Consider the following 19,951-nt stretch of genomic DNA (forward strand, 5'->3'; position numbering starts at 1 on the left):
AGCCTGCTGTGATGTTTAATTGTTCCTATGGCGAATTTCTTTTTTCCCCTTATATCTAGAGAATTTCCCCTGAAGAAAGCTCTACCTATTGTCTCTTTCCCCGTGCCTCCTTGTGAAGAGAGTATTTCCATTTCTGTTCTCTTCAGAACTGGAAGGGTTAACAGAAAGATCTCTCATACTGAGAGAAATAAATCAGTAAGTCCTGAAGTGTAAGCCAGATCTCTTATACTTCAGGCTTTTCTTGTCTGTGCTCCAGGATAGCTATATCTTGTCAGAGACAGACCCAACTCCTAGAACCTCCATTTTACATGAACATTACTTACCTCATTAGTAAGAAAATGTGTGCATTAACTGGAGATTTTACAAGAAATGGAAGAGTCCACATCAATTCCCACAACGGACTACCATTAGTAATTCAGCTACATTGTTCTTGAGTTCCCTTTGGCCTCCTGAATGAATTTGTTCTCCATACTTTGTTAGTGACCATACTGCCTAACTGGGGTTGAGTGCCTATGATCAAGTTTATCATTTGCATGTACAACTTTTTTTTTTTTTTTTTGGCAAACCTATTGCTCCTGATGTACCGGAACCTGCACTTATAACCAGTTTTGACTCTTGTTACTATTTGTTCTTCAAGCTCTACTTTGTTCTTTCTAAATCTACTTTGATCTTTCTAATTCTGTTCCAACAATTAATTGGTCAACTTTATTACGCTTTCTAGCCTGTTTGGATACACTTCAGATTTTTAATTTTTTTTTCGTATCTCTAATAACTTTTTCACAATATTACTTAGCCATGCTGACTTCCTTCCTGCAACCCTCTCTTAAGGGTTAACCCTAACAGGCTTAACCCCTAACAGTACCTTAACAGGTACTCTCTGATCAGCATGCTTCCAAAGCCTAAAAGAATTTTACATTTCACATACCTTCTAATATCTTCTACAAAAAAAAAAAAAAAAAAAAAAAAGGGAGAGAGATTGAGAGAGAGAGAGAGAGAGAGAGAGAAAGCCTGCTATTTCTTCCCTCTTTTAAGTTGGTAAAATTGTGGTGTCTTTTTTCATCCTTTTCTGATACTGTAAGAACAGCTCCCAAGAACATTACCATCCCTGGGATGGATATGGAACTATTGCCACTTTATGTCCTCTTTGGAATAATGGGAGTAAACACAGCTGTTTTACACAACCTCTACAATGAATGTTCAAGGGAAAACAATACAGCTAGGCCTACTTACCTGAGCAAGAGTGTAATGATTTAAATTTACAATAATGATAAGTTATAATTAGATGCCAGAAACTGGAATGTTTAAACTAATTCACTGTTACTGTCAGGAGGCACTTGTCTTTAAGGACTAATGACATTACTGGTATTTACAACAACAACTAAAAAATCTCTAGGAAAAACAAAGCAATGCGTAATAGCATTAGAGAATTTACAAAATAACAAATAAATCCAGATAATGTCTGGATGCAAGAAAACAAGTAAACAAACAAAGAACAACAAAAACCAGTCAATTTTCTATAGAGGTCAGATTATCTCCACATTAATAAATATTTATTTAGGATATGTAAAACAGAAGATTTTAGATCCTAGCTTTGTACTACTAGGCCATTTTTAAAAAATTATTTTATTTTTTTCCTACAGTGCCTTCTGTAATTTGCATTGCCCAGTCAGTACACAGGTCTATCACATGAGTGTAGGACACAGGCAGCCATCTAGGTGAAGTACCTTTGTGTTTAAAACACAAATTTGATTTAAGTTGCATTTCAAGTTCAAATATCTGTGGAAAAGTGGAGATGCTTAAGACCTTGATGATTTACTTACAAGGGAAGTATGTTCCTGGATACTGATTTGAATGCAGATAAATGAAAGGTATCAATTTTTCACTTGTTTCTACTTGAAATGTAAAATTTCCTCCTGTAACTCTTTGCATGAGAAAGAAAACATGCACCATTCAGCCTCATAAGGCTATGTGCTATTCACAGACCCTCTCCCAGAGTACCCTAGAGTGATCTGAAGGACACGAGTTGCTAGAGAAACCCAGTAAGTTTTGGGCCACTTCTGTACCACCTTTTTCTTCTACCAGTTACAAAGAGATTAGATGGCAATAAAGATCTCTGTGTTGATGTAAATAATTCTAATATTCACATTAGGTCATAATGAGTCTTTCACCCTTTCAAGCATGTTTTCTCTTCATACGGAGTCAGGTTTGCAACCTATATATTAATCTTCCTTAACAAAAACAACAACAACAACAACAACAACAAACAAACATCTTTCATTTCTTTAATATATTTTTTTCATTGTTTCTTAGAATTCAGAGTTACCCTTCTTCAGCTCTGCACGCCAGATACCCTGCTTCCAATATATTTTGTAAAAAAATAAAGAAACAGAATTTCAAAACACGGGCTAACATTTTGCACTGGATAACAATAAACATTTTTTGATCTATTTAAAAATCTAACAAAGCAATAAGAAGCTCTAGAAAAAAAAAAAGAGAGAGAATGGGGATATTTATATTTGTTCTCATAATGACCTGCACTGTTCCCTCAATAGTAACACTCAAATAGTAAAAATTAGTATTCATAACTCATGCACATCTCCTTCATCACTTCTCCATTTAACAGAACGGAGGCAATTGAAGAGAAAGCTCTCAAATAGTTATTATGAAATAATAATAATAATAAAATATTTTAAAAAGACATCAAGCCTGAGGATGAGATTCAGAGATCCTGTTTTCCAACACAAACATGGCAAACAAAGCAGGGAGAATCTCATTTAGTAAATCCTATACTTTTACACTTAAAAATCCTTGCTGTTCACAAAGCTTGTGAGTTTTGAAGAGTTCTGGGGAAAAAAATACTTATTTAATGAGTGTTGCCATTACAACTGAGGCATTCATCATCTTCAGAACTCAGTCAATACTTAATAAATAATGGCTAAAATTTGATTAAGCAGACCATTTTACACATTTACAAAATAGTAATATTTAATGAAGAAGAACCATGAATTTGTCACTTCACACACATTGGGGCTTTTGTGCTCATCAATAAAAAAATAACTGTAATATTTGACCTGCATTGCTGAGATACAGAGAAAGTTTACTGTGTTTTTAGTGTCAGGGTTAGGTTTTCAACCTGATTCCCAGTTTACTAGTTGCAAACTAGACATATCAAAAATACACTCTTCACATGGAAGAGTGGTAGACAGCCAGTGCTTCAGTTCACTAGAAAGGCATGATTTACCTTATGGAAGTTCCTGAAATATGCTGCCTTCTCATCTGGAAACTTTTCTAGCCTCCTTGGCCCTTTACTGGAAGCCTTCTTGAAAACCAGCCAACATCGTCTGAAAATCTGGAAACAAAATCAATGGATTATATTAGCTTTTCTTTAGAGGTAGAAATTATCACAAATGCATTCAGTTACGTAATTCACTTAGCATGAAATTTTAAAGCCACCATATTTTATTTTAAATGGCCAGAAAACTCTGAAATATCAATTCTTTCTACACTAGTGATTCCAGTTCCTCAATTTATAGATATTGATTGTCAGTCTTTTACAGACTTTGTTGCTTCAGTTTCTCACACATGCCAAATTTGACAATTGCTGAGATGCAAGTAAATCCACGAACTTTGAACATGAAAAGAATTATAAGGCTGTCATTAAGGAAAGTGCTTTCAGATATCACTCTATGCATTTCTAGCTTTCACATTTATATTCTGTTTCTACAAGAGTATCAATGCCATTGAGAAACATTTATTGCAGCTTTTAACATAACACAGTAATCATCAGCTACTATAGTCTTGTACACACAGAAAAAGAAACTCAAGGTAAAAATAAGTGACCATCGCTGGGCATCTATTTCTCTCACTTAATTCAATGACAAACTTTCTAAGGAAAAACTATGCAAATTATTACATTTTGGGAATGTAGTATAAAAGAAAATCATCCAAGAAGCACAAACGAAAACATTTCAATCAAAACCACACTAGATTTTGCTTAGAATGCATGTTTAAGACTATTTACCAAAGGTCTGATGATATTGCCATAACCAGAAGTTTAAAATTAATCAAACAAGACAACATTTGCAGTTCAAAGAGAAGCTGATCAAGGCTAATCTTCTAGTCTATTTGAGCAAGTAAGGGATTGTATATTAATCTGGTTTTAAGATCTATGGGAAAGATCTATAAGGAAACTTATATAATCTATAATCTATATTATTCAGCTCTGTGAAAAATATCATATGGAATTTTATGTTATTATTTTACTAGTACATTTAGAATAACACACAAAAAACATTAGCTAATGGCTCTCCCACCCATATACACAGAAGAGTCTTATTTCTTCAGAAATTCTACAGAATTTAATGCCATGACAAAAGAACTGCAGTACTATTTAGTTTGGATCAGATCAAGCAAATCTAATATTAGTGAAAAAAGGAAAAAAAAATCAATGAAATAGGGGCAGGGAGATCTAAACTGAGTTTTCCTCTCATAGTGTGATATTTTCTAAACTGAGTAAAAGCAGCAAATACAGTGCCATTAAAATAATTAAGCTTATTTAACCATATTTTGATAGAAGAATACTGACGCTATCCTGTTGTCATTATTTCAAATGAATGTTATCAGGCAAAACAAGTGTTTTCTTTTAAATACCTACTAATTGGACTATAAGAACAATACATTTAAATATTAAGATTTTTAGAAGACAAAATAGCATATAATGAAAACCTCTCTAATTATACTTAAAAAGCATACAAGTTTCTGTTTTTTTTTTTTTTTTTTTTTTTTTTTTTTTTCTTCTAAGGTTCTAAAGTGGCTACTGTACAGCTGTACTTTCTACCTCAGAAAATACTTCACCTAACCTGGGGGAAAGAAAAGACAATATAATTAGCTCCTGAAAAAATGGCATTGCACTGTGGGACATTATAAACCATTTTTATTAGGTAGCGCTTTCTTCAAATAACCTCTTGGCAACACTGCAACTTATTTTACCAAAACTATAGCACTGCTCCCACAGTTATCTTCTTATTAACCCATATTAACTCTTCACAGTGTTATGGTGTGAAAATCTCCGCATTTGCAGGAGATGCAGAAGATTCACTTCTTTTTGAAGGGACTCCCTTTGACTCACTAGAAGCAATAGTTCCAACTGTCCTAAGAGGAAATATTTATTCATTTAATATGTGTTTCTTTTAATAATACTCCCAGCTCTTCTGGGAACTGTTCCTTTTTTAGGCTATGTGTATTTTCAGTTCATCTCTCCTCCTCTGGGGATAGTATTTTCCTAAGAAGTTCTTCACCAAGGTAAAAATCATTGCCTTCATTTCAATTCTTCTATTGATTTCCATTATCTGCACCTTAATAGTTTGCTGCCCTCACAGACATCTCTTTAGAAAAACAGATCAAGCCACAGGCCTCATCAGCAGTGACAGCAGGTTTTAGAACAGCCACAGAATCCTCATTTTACAGATGAACTGAATTTTGGACAGATGCTGATAAGGTAACAGAAATTTTACGAATTGACTGAGTTGTTTTATTATTATTTTTTTAATTATTATTATTTGTTTGTTTTTGTATCTACACCACAGTTACATTTTATTTTAATTTAAAATATCAGTTAGATCCAGTACCTCAGAAGCATGCCTAATAAATAGAAAGCTAGACAAGCTAGGTGACAGAGTCAAATTTCTTCCCAGGAGGATGAGAGTATCTTCCAGATAAAAGGTCATCTAATGCATACTCCGAAGCAATTCATTCAGTGACAAATGAGCAGGGTCTCCTGATTGGCAATTTCAGTCTTTTTTTCACTGGATATCAACCTGGGTGAGTGTGGAAGGGGTTCTGAGGGTCTGCCAGCTGAACTGACAGAATTCAAGAGGGAGGCTTTGACCGCACCCCTCCCCCCCCCCTTTATTAGAGGTGTCTTCACAGTATCCACTGATGAGAGCCAAACGCCAGTTATCTTAAGGGATGCTCCTCATTAGGTCTAATCCCAGAGCTGTGTTGAACACAAAGGCTTTGGCATATATATGAGCTGTGGGAATGAATGGCTTTTGCTTTTAAAGCAGAACACTTTGAACTGCAAGAAGAAGGAACTCAAGTTTTACCTTTGGACTGCTACTGCTTTGGTTTATTGACAGCTGTTTTTTCCAGACCTCTAAGGAGAGGAAAGATCTGAAGAAAGCAATGGCTCACTCAGCACTCCTGATTTGGTGTGTATGTACACCAAGACACATCCTTGCATTTGATTTGATTTTTTTTTTTAACCTACAATCACTTTTAAAACTGGTAAAAAAACTTACACAGTTCCAGTGGATTTCAGCAGCATTTTATCCGATCACAACAGACAGTTTGTACCATAGTGCTTGAAAATGCATTAGCATATGAATTTACCTATAAATATGAATAAATAGGTGCAGATGCAAGCACACAGCAAACAAACATTTGCCTTTCATAAGGCACCTCATTGTTATACAGAAACCTACTCAATTATTCACAAACTATGAGATACTCTTTTATCCCTGGCCTAGTTTAAGATGCCATTGGCTGTAATCAAAACTCCTGAAAGACTTCTGAAGTCCTCAGATAATTGGGGTAGTCATTGTGAAGGAATTCAGCATCAGCCCTTTAACAACAGAGAGAATGATAACCACTTGCAGGTTTTGTCTCTATAATATTTAGTACTTCCTGTGAGATTTGTGTCTGTTTCTCAGACATGCATAGTTGAAGAAATGCCAAATATTTGATCATTCAATCAGTTTTACAGCATTCTTGGATAAGCATCCAGTTCAACAGAAGTAATTTAATAATTTTCTATGAAGAACAAAAAACAGTTTAATGACATACTATTTTTTTTTCCCAGAGAAATTCAGAAAGGTAACATTAAATATGTGCTGTATTGGGGTTTCCTTTTTATTAAAGTATCATTTATAAGGACCCAAACTAGTTCAGTACAAGTCCTGAGGAGGACTCTAATGAAAGTACCTGCTGAGTCCATGTCAGAGCAGAGTCTCTTCAAACAGAAATATTATTTCCTCTCTGTTTTGCAAGATGCCCACTGGGCAAAGCAGAAAAAACACTCCTCTCAACCCCACTATCTGTACACTTCCACATCAGTAAGCAATGGCACTAATTCAGCACACTTGTGGTCAGGTGAGAGCTGGTTCAGCTGCCACTTGCCATAGCACATAAGGACAATTTTCATGATGATGCAGAGGCTTTCAGGGGCAAGCAGCCTCTCTTGCTGAAGATGGACTCTGCATAGTCTTGTCCTGCAGCAAAGAAAAAGGAGTCCAGACCTGGAACAAAATAACCTTATCTCCCCAGCATGGTTCCTGAAATCTTTCTAGTCAAGAATTCAACTTCCATTGCTACTTCATTTAATCTTTAGATATCCCCTTTTTATATTTTACTTAAAACACTGCTACAGACCAATTTATGATGAAAATCTCTGCTTAATCCCTCCTTGCCTTTTCTTCTGCTTAATTCACCTTACTCTTCCAGTGATGTTCTTGTTTTTTTTAATATTATTGACTAATATATGCAAAAGTCTGGCCTCTGAATAGATCGCTATTCTTCACATCTGTACCACAGAATTCTGTTTTATTATTGTCTTGGATATTCATAATAAACCTACTAAAGGACACATTACAGGATATCCATCGACTAAACTAGTTTTTTTGAAAGAAGGATTTTTTTTTCCTTTTCCTAAAAGAATTTAAAAGAATTAGCTTGCTGTGGGAATCTTACATATGAGTTTCCATTTTCCAAAGACTTATAAAGCCTTTTAATACTCATGTACAAAGATGCAATGCCTGTCTTTATCCACAGCTGTAACTAATTGAGCTTTGACAGTCATAACTGATATTTAGAGAAGGGATTTTTATTGACAAGTCTCTACATGTTATTCCAGAAATTCCACCTAACACTCAAAAAAAATAATTTGTTTTTCATTCATTTTAACGTTTAAGTAATCACCCCCCCAAAAAAAAAAAAAAAGTTACAGTTTTATAGATCTGTAATCAGATCACTTAAGATTTCTTAAAGAGATACATTCTTCTGAAATCTCCGTCCCTCTATCCAATAGTACAAATGGCAATAATTTCCTCTACTGCATTGGAAAACCACCTGATTTTCTGTCAGTAGAAACATGACAGCTGCAGAAACATTAGTCTCTTGAGAGAAGCAGCAGGGAGCCAGCTCTTAGCTACCAACAGAAACCATCACTGACCAGGACAGGCTCCAAAGTATCGTTCATGGAGCTCTTTGCTAGAGAAATCCCAATGGTTCTCCCAGGAAGACACCTGCATACTAATATTCAGTCTTCGGTTTACATCACATTATTTACAGAAGAGGCTGGCTGATTTATCCTCCCATACTTTCCATGTGCAGAGATCTCTTATTAGATGACACATCTGCAGTAAAAGCCCTAAAACATTAAAAGTTTAAATTGACTTTGTTAGTTTTCTCCATTAAAGGCGGATAAAGTTTTTATGGGGTATGTAAGAGAAATACAATATGTCATGAGATTAAAAAACAAAGACCAACAACAACAACAAAAGCACCTTGACACTCAAATTTAAAAAATGTAGCATTCATTGTAATAAAAATAAAAAGTTGTCACAATAAAGTCATATTTAACCATTGTTTTGACACCACTGCTTGTTGTTGTTTTGATTCTCCCATGCATACTTTGGCAAAGGGAGAAGAGATGAGAGGTGACATTTCACTGCTTCAGCGGAACTACACGTTGCACATTTAAATAAAATTTAAAAGGTACTGAAGAAGTTATTGTCTGTGAAAAGGCCCAAGAGAAAAATGAGAAGACAAAAATCACTCATGCCTCAGCTAAAGAGCAAATTATAAGATTTGAACTATTGCAGAATAAAGTCAACAGATTAAAAAAAAAGAAGTCACCATTGGAGTCCATCTACCTGTTACCAATACTTTGCATTAACAAGATAGAAGCAAGTATTGTTGTAACAACACATGCCAGTCCTCCCCCATTTGGTTTCTGGGCACATTTGAAATGAAGGTGCCCCAGAAACATTGTTTCTCCTGTCTTGACCAGCACAAATTTTACTGCCTACTTTTCTGAATTACAGTTACCACAGCACCGAGCAGGTATTTTACCAATGGCAAACTTCAATCTGGATGACAAAGCCAACAAGGAGAAATAATCCAGGCACTGAGCTTCCAAATGGGCACAGAGCAGTAGGAATCACGGGTACTGCCCCTTAACCCCATGCTAAGAAGTTGCCCATTTCCCCACAGACAAGCAGGGTTTCCCCATGGCCATCTGACAACCAGAAATCTCTGCTCAAGCAGGAAGCAAGGCAAAAATAACCTACAGCCCTGATCAAATGTGTGAGGTTACTTGCTTCTGTCATTAGCTCTGGGATGTGGGGCTGTTTGTTCTTTACCACAAGATACAAAAACCCTTAGGAACATATTTTTTTTTTTCTCATTGATTTTAACTTTCCACTCTCTCTTGTCTATTTCAATATATTTTCTTCAAACATTGCCAAAGTGTCTATCACAAAACATTCACAGTAGGAGCAAAACTGCTTAAACTGTAAAGCCAGGATTCAAAAATCACAGATATATCCTAAAATGATCACTAGTAATGCCTGTAATAAGTTATTGTCTGAAGATGTGTTGTTGAAGGCTGTCAAATATGGAAAGATTCATCATATATTATATCCTTGCTCTTGCTCTTGAGCTTTATTTTATCATCCTAATTAGGAAGCAAAGATAAGCCTATAGTTTAGAAACCTTGTAGTATGACATTCTACAAGGTTATAGAAGACAATTAGGCCTTAGATCATTTTGGTGTCACAGTTCAAATCCTAAATATTTTTATAGCATATTTTTATTATTTTCCAGATTGCAAACATGATGGCATGTAAAAATAGGAATAGAAGAAATATAGAAACATCTGCCACAAACTCAGATTAGATCAATCCTTGTGGGCTTGATTGCAGTCAGTGAGAATTATGATGGTTAAAGATGATTACGGACAATTCACCCAGTTATACTATATATATGTCACTTTTCTATAACATACCATTATAGATTCATATACATGTTTATAATATACTATAATTTGTGGTTTTATAGTCACAGGCTATATATGTAATCCATAAGATTTATTTTACTATTAGGGAGTTCTGTGAAATCAAAGCACACCATAGTAATTTTTTCTTCTTTTGGGGGAAACAAGAGGGGGATACATATCTGGAAAGACTTGCATGTTTTATTCTTCTGAATAGTGATTTATTTTTATTTTTTATTTTTTTTTTTACCCTTAGATACCTACAGCTTAAAAAATCGGCATCATTATTTTGCTTCAAAGCACCAGCTGAGCAGTTCAAGGATAGAAGGACAACAAAGAATGCACTCAGATTTCATAGCAGTCTGCACCTCCACAGAATTTATCACTTTTTATTTGAATCAATTATTTTAATAAAATCAGTTCCAGTAGCCATTTTTGGCTTTCTGCATTTCCAACTCAGTTTCGGCAAGATTAACGTCAGTGACTCTTTTGAAGAAAAACTAATACTGCTCTCTTTATGTTTGGCCTCATAAAGTAGATAAAAAACAAACTGTTTACAACAGTTTTAGCAGGCATACAGCAGGAAAACCCTAGGATTTGGAATATTTTAAAGAAATGATTATGGCCAAGAAATATCAGGCATTTCATTGAGCTTAAAAAGAACATGCAGCAATTATCTATGAACAATTATGTGGCCAGAATTTGTACCCAAATCCATATCAAAAACTTAGAGAGAAAGCTGCAGTTTGATTACTCTCTAATATAGAATTTGAGTAATTTCTCAAACTGAACCAAGTTTGTGCCACTATTTTATTTCAGTCACCAGATGCTGTTGTTGTTTTTTGATGGAAACATCAGTTTTTTCACTGCTTTTTATACTGTTTTACTTTAATTAGTTACAAACACACATAGTCCACTTGAATATGACAGACTGAAAATAATGGTTTGATATTCTGCAATGAAAAGTAGTATTTACAGAGGAGAAGTTACAACTTCTCTCTTTCGTTTTTAATCATGTAGCTATATATTGAAGTAATGGAAATATCACTGGAGTAAAAGTTCTTAATTTTTGACTCTTCCATGTTTAAGTTTATTAAAGCTGAAACACAATAACTTTTACACATATTTAGTAGAAACTCATAACTTTGTTCTCAACAACAACAAAAATAAATAAAATAAAATAAAATAAAATAAAATAAAATAAAATAAAATAAAATAAAATAAAATAAAATAAAATAAAGGCACTTCCCACATCTGCAAGGGAATTTAATGTTGAGAAACAGATAAAGCTGGAGTCTTTATAATACAAAAAAATCAGACCTTTACACCCAACCTGAAATAACACACTTACATTGAAAGGAGATATGAATCTACTCAGGTCCTAAGCATTGTACTTTAGGAAGGTAGGGATTTGTGAAAATAAGTGTTACACAATCAAAACCATGCAACAGAATACCTTAAAATGAAGCAGAGCTTCTGAACAGAACAGTAATATGTTCTATACTGAAGGACAAAAATTCAAATCATTTTTACAGCTTCAATTCAGAGGGTTGCGAGCTCAAATTCAGAGTCAAAAATTATTCTTTAGATTGACGTCATCATCAGATAGCGTTCTCTCACATCTACCTGTAATTCTCTCGACATTGCAGCATAGAAACCTCTCTCAGCAAAGCTATCACAGTCTTCAAGATGCTGTTATTTTGACTTATAAAATAGGTGGAAATAGTGTGCTTAGCATGAGATTTAATAAAGCTGATAACAGCACTAAGTCCAAAGCACTTTTCACAAAGATTAAAACTGTGAGTTGGATATAGATGCCACTGAATATTTATATAGGTGCATAATTTCTAACAGCAATTGATCCTCAGAGTAGAACAGGAAAGTCAGAGTCTTTTATTTTTGGATGTGCTTTGTAGTTTCAGCATGTGTCTATTAAATCCTGCAAAAACAGCCACATTAATACTGGTGAAAGACAATTGTGATCTATAGGTGCTGGTATTAAGCACTTGGTCACTGTTCCAAGCATTCTTGAAGTGTATGCAACATACTTAAATACAGCAAGATTAAACAATATGCTAATGTAGAAGAAAAGCCCTTCAAACATCCTCTGATATATTGTATTGAAGAACAGCATATAAATTCTGAAAACTGCACTTATCCATGACATGTGATTCAATAAACCTCTAAAGTAGCAGGTTGTATGAATCAATCATTTCCTAAAAATCAAATTTATCATTTTTTTTTCCAATGGAGTTACACATTCTGCTTTGACTCTCCTTTAAGCATTATGACATCCACTAGATTTTATGGAGAAATTAATTTTATATAGAAAAGAAGGTGCTCTGAAAAGTGAAGCCTACTATACGATTAAAGTAGTACCCTGAAAACAGAAATGATCAAGAGGATGTCTAATAACAGTGAAGTTTTACTGATATTTGATCACCTGAGCTACTGTACCCTTAGGTTAAATTCTTCTGCCAAAGAATCACAGGTTTAACAGATGCCAAAGTCCCCCCAAAGACCTTCATTAAATATTTTAACCTAACTGAAGGGGAGGAAAATTAACTAATAGCTGTAAGTAACTGGAAATAGTTAAAAGATCCAAATTTGCAAGAATCCTCTGCAGTAGTAATAAAAAAGATATTCAAAAGAAGCTTGCTGTTGAATAGTTTGGTGAAGTTTTTTGTTTGTTTGTTTGTTTGTTTGTTTGTTTTCCAGTATTCACAGAACTATCTGGAATCTGTAAAGTTGAAGCAAACAAAAAATCTTATTTGCTCTAGATAAAAGTTTAAGAGGAAGATGTATATAATAAATATTTCAAATACTTCACTCATTTGTATTAGTGGTATGTTTTCTGCCATTTCTGCTACTTATTTTAAAGAATTTCCTGAAAATCTCTAAAATATATATATATATATATATCTTCTATTGCAATGTATCAGTATTGCAGATGTACCAGTTTTCTATTGCAATTCATCAGTATTGCACTGGGAAGAAAAAAAAGAGAAAAAAAAAAGGAGAGAGTTGTCTAAGCAAGAAAAGGGTGAGAAAACAAACATATTTACACAAAACTAAGAGGATTTGGAAGAAAAAGCTATAGCCATTAGCTCATGTAACTACTCATATCAAATCTGTTCAGCTTTTGTTGCAACAGCAAATTTTTAACAGATAAAGACAGCATTTACTCAAAGAAAACTAGCATGAATGATCTTCCCTAAGAACTCAAAAGCAGCTGGTGTGCTACATCCCCACCCAGCACATCCTCTGGGGATATATGTTGGTACGGGGGTTGGAAATAATTTTGTTGCAACCCAAGGGAAATAATGCAGAGGAAAAGCAGATGGTCTCCAAATCCAGGTTTCATAAGTACAAAAGACCACTCTGAATTCCCTGCTCTGTACCTGTGATAGATCTCAAAAAAAGTCTGCCCTGGAAGTGTTTTAGAAATTCACCCAAAGTTTATCCAAGTAAATCCACAGAAGCCATGTCAGTGCCAATACGCTTTAACTCAAACCCAACACAGTAAAACTTAAGGCATCATAGATCAAATGAAAATTTCTTCGGTAAAGGAAAGGTGGTAACCAAATCAATTATATTATCTCAAGAAACAACCAATCAAACAAACAAACAAAAACCGTCATTGCTTCCACTGATTATCATCAGCTTTCTAGACCCCGTAGGAGATAAGACTATCCTTTTACAATTACTCCCAATGGGCAGAAAAAAGTGATTAGTCTGCTCAGTTGATGCTATCTATTTTGATATTCTAAACAGCTGCATACAAATAGAAATATCTTGATTTTCTTTGCTCTGGGGACCACCTAGGGACAGGATTGGACAGCAGAAGAGAAAAAATACTGCAATATTTGTGGTCAAATTAAAGAGACAACCTCTGATATGCTATATAGACAATACGCTATCTAGCATCCTGGTTCAATATTAACTAGAACAAGTCCTTTTTCTCACTTGCAGTACTAAAAGCGCAACTGCAGAAAACTGTGTTGTTGACATCCTGTGACTGCTGAGATAGTGTTGGTTACAGGTTCTGAAGTTGTAATATGTATTCTAATACAAAAGAGAAGGAGGGAGGGAGACAAAAATAAGCTTGTATCCATTAGCGTTACCTCTACATTAGTAGTAACTGGCAGTATTACCAGAAGCAAGATTTGGCTTTGCAGTATTAACTGATTAATCCTAACACTTTAGTTGTGAAGTTTCAGATAGAGACTTAAAAAGTAGGAGACTTGTCACACATACAGTTTTATATGAGAGCCAATCAGTTAACTCACAAAATCAGAACAAGTCAGCTTTTTTTTTTAAGCAATCTTTCCATGCAAAAAGACAAATAGAAAACTATAGTTACAATATAAAATATGCAGATTGTATGGAAAATATCTCGTAGGGTCAATAAAATAATTATTATTTTTATCTAGCTTTATTAATAGCCACTCTGAATAAGAACATACTATGAATCATGAACTAAATGAAAGTTGTCAAATTCTGATGAACACAGAGGCTGTCAGAGTGTGGACTAAGATTTTTGGGGGGGCATTTTTTTTTTTTTTTCAATTTTGTATTAATGAAATAAGCAAAGTGTGATGAGCAATTCTTCATTATGCAGTATGAGTAATTCTTACCTTCTTCAAGGTAAGAGTTTATGTACATAGTACCAGTAGACTGGCTCACCACAGGTACTGTCTTACACATCAAGAGTCCATAGAAAGTGTACTTTTTTGACCTATTTGTTTTGTAATGAAGTTATGGAGAAATAAACATTACTTCCACCTCTGAAAATTCCCAAATGCTGTTCAATACCTTAAAATCAAGGGAACCAAAGGAAGGAAAAAGTTATCAATGTGGAATTACATAAATGAAACTCATAACCCCAGGCATCCTCAATGAATGGTTCAGAGTTGTTGTTTAGATTTACATACTTATGCACACCAGATAATACATACTGACAGCAGTAGGTAAATTTCAGTCTCTGCATGCTAACTAATATATTTTCTGGCCATACACCAATAGATTTATTGATGTATTTCTAACATAAGTAGGTCTCTAAACTCCCAGTTATGTTTCCAGTATCTTGGAAATCAACCCAAGCAACTCTTTTTATTAACAAGAAAAATAAAAAATAAAATAGAAAAAAAAAATTAAAAAGGGTATCCAGCATATAGACAGATCTAAGTGCAGCACTGCAGAGCAGCAATTGCTACACATACTACCATATTGTTTTAAAGCCTGCATTAAGGTGACTCAGCTTGCATATCAACTGAAATAGTTAGGTGAGAATTAGGCATAGATGAATGAGAAAAAACGTGCAAGTCACTGAGCCCTGCCTCTTTGGTTGTAGAAATCCATGCAATAGGTGGCCACCACTTTTTGAACTTCTTCTACACATCAACATATTTATATCCAAAGAGATAACTGAAGTCTGTCAGTTTTTCTTGTCCTTGTACTGGCTTACCAGAATAGACTAATTCCGTTCCTGAGGGGTAGAAGGAGAACAGTATCAGGCATTTCGCAGTCATGCTTCTTTTTTCATAGCTTTGGAAAGCCAGTTTTTTGGGGGGAATTAATTCATAAGTCTTGCCCAGCAGAAATTTTAATTCTTGCAGCTAACATTTTCACGAATGGATTTTTGCCTTTGAATCCAAATCACTTGGTTTAGTATATTCTTCTGTTGCCTTTAGTGCTTTTAACATGTATTATAATGAATCTATCAGCAGGAAGAACTGTTTAAGTGCAGACACAGTAGTTCAATACAGAATTCAGCAGTGAATTCACAGCATCAGTTCACAGCAAGACAGTCACTGTGACACTCAGTAGCTGAGGATCCTGAACCATCTTACCTTTTTGATGACAGAACCTTTTGTTCTACTTCTCTTTAGAAGGATCCTGCTCTATTCGTTTTAGTCAGAGCATAGTATGTAATTTCTCCTTCATCTCTTCTACCTTTCAAATTAATAAGCCACTGCTTCCTATTGTTTTCCCTCAGGTCTTTTTAAGTCTGCCTGCTGGTCTTTAAACATCTTTCAATAATCACCTTAAATGAGTTCAGTCATGGTTTATGATGGATTTATGCTTTTAGACTTTATAAATGAATAAAAATATTACATAAATGGACCTGACCCATAATGGAACATCTATCAGACATCTTTACAATGAAATATTTCACTGCACATTTCACAGAATTCTACATTTCTCTACTATTACCTCTATTATTGCTGCTATGTCTACTGATGCATATGACAAATTCCTTTTCTGCTGTTAACAGGCTTCATTCTTCTGTTATTAGCAGCACAGCAATTAAGGAATATTATTAGCATTAGTAATTGTCTCACAGGGTAAGTTACTGGAGATGTACTAGAATGCCATAGAATACATAGTCTGCTTATTTCCATCCTACACACAAAGCTGAAATCTTCTATTTTTATAGGAGACATACCAAACAAAACATTCTACAACAATACTTGTTTGGATGCAAAGTCTTTTAAAATATTTTCCAGATATTTTAGATGCTTCTATCCTTGTTTTTGGAGTCTGCAGAAACATCATTAAAAAGCAGTGGTTTCCAATGGTACAGACATTGTAAAGGTACAGGCAATGAAGACGAGTTCTTGGGGTTATTATAATTTTTTCTATACTTAGTCTTTTACGAAAGTAATAGCACAGTTGTTAACTACACAGTTTCTGAGTCTTATTTATATTCAGCTTTTCGAGTCGTCTTCTGCACATGAGGGTCTCACAGTTAGTTACCTGCATCTTAAAACAGTGAAAGCAGTATTATCACTGACCACAGACAGAAACTGGAGAGAAGTGGTATATTTCAAAATTTAACTAATTTATAGGTACTAAAATTGGAAAATTCATTAGCACAGAGGATGTAAACAAAGTGTATGTTCTTCAAATAACAATACTAATGATAATAAAGCACTTGCAAGGTTTACTGACTGAAGTCCTTCATTTCTAAGGCAGCACGTTTTCAGATATTACCACTGGTGATTAAAATTTCTTAGAACTGTCATGAAGATGGTGTGTATCATATAAGAGAGTGCTTAAATTAAGAAATCTATTTTAGTATCTCTTTCATTACTGCTGCAAAGAACTCTTGCAAATTGTGAACAGCAAAAGTTTGATATGATGGCTGAGATTATTTTAAAATCACATAATAAAAGTCAACAGTCCCACTCAGGGCTGATGGACTAGCTAACCTCAATGATCCTAATGACTAAAGGCAACCTTTAGTTTGCATTTTCTTTAAGAGAAAAATTCAGGTGCATTTCTCTCTGAAGAGGTTTTCTGAGGAAAAATGACTTGGAGATGTATTTCTCTACAGACACTTTTTTTGTTGTTGTTGTTCTTCTTCTGTTTTGCCTTTTATTCTCTTTAAAATTGGATTTAAATGAGGTTGAGCAGAATTGGTCCACAGGGCCTATGAGAGGTTTTGCCACTTGTTGACAGGGTTTGACAGGGCTGTCAAGCAAAGGCAATGGCTGGAAGGTATCAAATCAGTTTCCTATCATGATCTAGTTCTGCAAATGTTAAAAGAATTAATACAATTTGCTTCTCCCAAGCCAACCTTGGTCTCTCTTTCCATTTCCCCTCCCCTCATCCTTCTTACTGCTGTACTCTTGTCAGCAGCAAAAATGTCAGCTTTTGGGAAAACTTAGGATGACAGCTCTTTCCCTACTTAAGATTGCAAAAACATCTGAAATTCTACTTTCTCCTTTCCAAATAAAGGTCTTCCCAAAAAGGGTTGTCAACAGAAATTTTTAAAAAGTCAATGAACTAAACTATGGGTCTTTTAGCAATGGTTGTGGCCCACTATGCCACTATGTACCTGTAAAATTTGATTACGATGTCTGTGGATTAAGGTTTAGTTATTTCTAAAAAAAATAAAAAATAATTTGTTTAGTGTTGCTTTTTCTAGAGTAAGGATATGTATTTTTTTTCCTAAATTCATCATACTCTATGCCTCTGAATTCCATAATTCTGACCTCAGCTCTTCAGTCTATACATAGCACAGTTCAAAACATGCACACAGATGTAAGACTCTGAAAAAAAGCTGAATAGAAAATAGATTTCAAGCTCTCAAATGTTAGTTTCCATTGTTTTGAAAGTATGAAGGAAGAGAAATAACTCCATATCTGGGATCAGAGTTCTATCTGCTATTACAAAAATGTGTGCTTTTACTTAACATCATACAATGCACTCTCTGTTGACAAGTTTTCAAAGTTTTGACCACATCGTCTAGATACTTATACCACAACACTTCTGGGATAGTTCAAAACTTGTATCTTTTACTCCCAGTCTAGGATAACTCGCACCCTGCACATGCTAAATACAATGATTTTGTTAAATTTTATAGAAGAAATAGTATAGGCACCATATGGATTTTTAAATTAAGGTGCTTATTTCCACAAGGACACTTTTCTCTCCTTTTCTGTGTCATGTTTTATGAGAAGCACAGCACAAATCAGCATTTACTTCTGTTGTTGTAGTAGTGTTTTGGATGAAAACATCCATCATGAATCACAGAATCACAGAATTAAGGTTGGAAAAGACCTCCAAGATCATCTGGTCCAACCATCACTCTACTACCAATGTCACCCACTAAACCACGTCCCTAAGCACCTAACTTAGTCTAGAAAGGCCACAGGCTCAAACCAACTGCTTTCTCTAGATTTCATCAAGGCACTTAACACCTTGCAAACTAGAAGTTAAAATTTCATTGATATTTAAATGTATCGCCTCTGTATTTCTAACATTCTTGTACTACTGCAGAAACACTCCAGTGTCACAACATCGAGACTGATGTGACTCCACAGATGTAAATTATTGCTTGAAGAGAAGAGAATGTGCTTCCAAGCATTCCAGAAAACTCATTTCCTGCATGTCACCTGCAATTAATGATAGCTGAATGAATAAGACAAAAACTTATGTGTGAAGAAGACACACAGGACGAATAAATAAATTTGATTCATTCATTTCCATCTAAACAACTGCAAATACCACTGAAGGCAAGAATAGCAAGTCATCCAAGTTATTGACAGGTTGTAAGACACGTCAGAAGTGATAAAAATTTAAAGCAAAACAGAACACATTTCTCATTTTCAACTCCTGGTAGTAGATTCCGTTAAGAAAATATGACAGTGGTAAATATATAAATAAAAAGAGATTGGCTACCCTTCTTTTTATCTTACCTTACTTCTGTTTTCTTGCTCATATATAAGTATTTCCCCTGCCCCCCAAGGAAGCACATTTCCAAGACTAAACAGAACTCAGACAAACAAATTTGGTTTCTGAAAATTAAAATGGAACGAGCACTAAGTTTTTATCTTGTCTCACTGAAGAGTTATTTTTCGGATAGAATGAAATAATTAACTTTAGCTCTCAAGAGAAGACTCCCAGACGGTCAGAGTCTGAGCACAGGAAATTTTGCCAGTGGAAATGGCAGCTTATGCCTCAGTGATTCAGTTGTCTTGTTTATGTGATCAATTTGTGCAGGAATTTCACCTCTGAACCTCTTGCATATATTCAAGCAATAGTGACTAAAATATGGAAGAGAAAGAGAGGCCCAAGAAAGTACCGTCATGACCTTGTGACATGGTCAGATACCCACTCTACTTGGAGGCAGTCACATCTGGCCTTGTGGCTGAAAGCCACAATGGATGGCTGTCTGCAAAAACAAAACAAAACAAAACAAAAACAAACAAACAAAAAAGCTACTTCAGGAACAACTAATACTTCATCATTATCATTCAGGACATCTCATAGGAAAGTTATGACTCAGACACACATTTTGTCTTAGACGCATCTCCTGTGACTACAGTGGACAACCCCTAAAAATTACTCATCTCAAACCTGAATGATCCTGTTCAGACCCACAGGAAAGAT

General features: G+C 34.7%; 1 protein-coding gene across 2 annotated transcripts in view; it reads right to left on the reverse strand.

Moving 5' to 3' along the window:
* The window catches only part of DOK6 (docking protein 6), a 241,205-nt gene that overhangs the window by 142,011 nt on the left and 79,243 nt on the right, over positions 1-19,951 (reverse strand). For both annotated transcript variants that reach the window (XM_048080875.2, XM_048080877.2), the window contains exon 2: positions 3,242-3,349. In XM_048080875.2, coding sequence (XP_047936832.1) covers positions 3,242-3,349 — 108 coding nt within the window. The remainder of the gene's footprint in view (positions 1-3,241; positions 3,350-19,951) is intronic.

Source organism: Anser cygnoides, chromosome 2, assembly GCF_040182565.1.
Source record: "Anser cygnoides isolate HZ-2024a breed goose chromosome 2, Taihu_goose_T2T_genome, whole genome shotgun sequence".
In the NCBI taxonomy this organism is placed as follows: domain Eukaryota; kingdom Metazoa; phylum Chordata; class Aves; order Anseriformes; family Anatidae; genus Anser; species Anser cygnoides.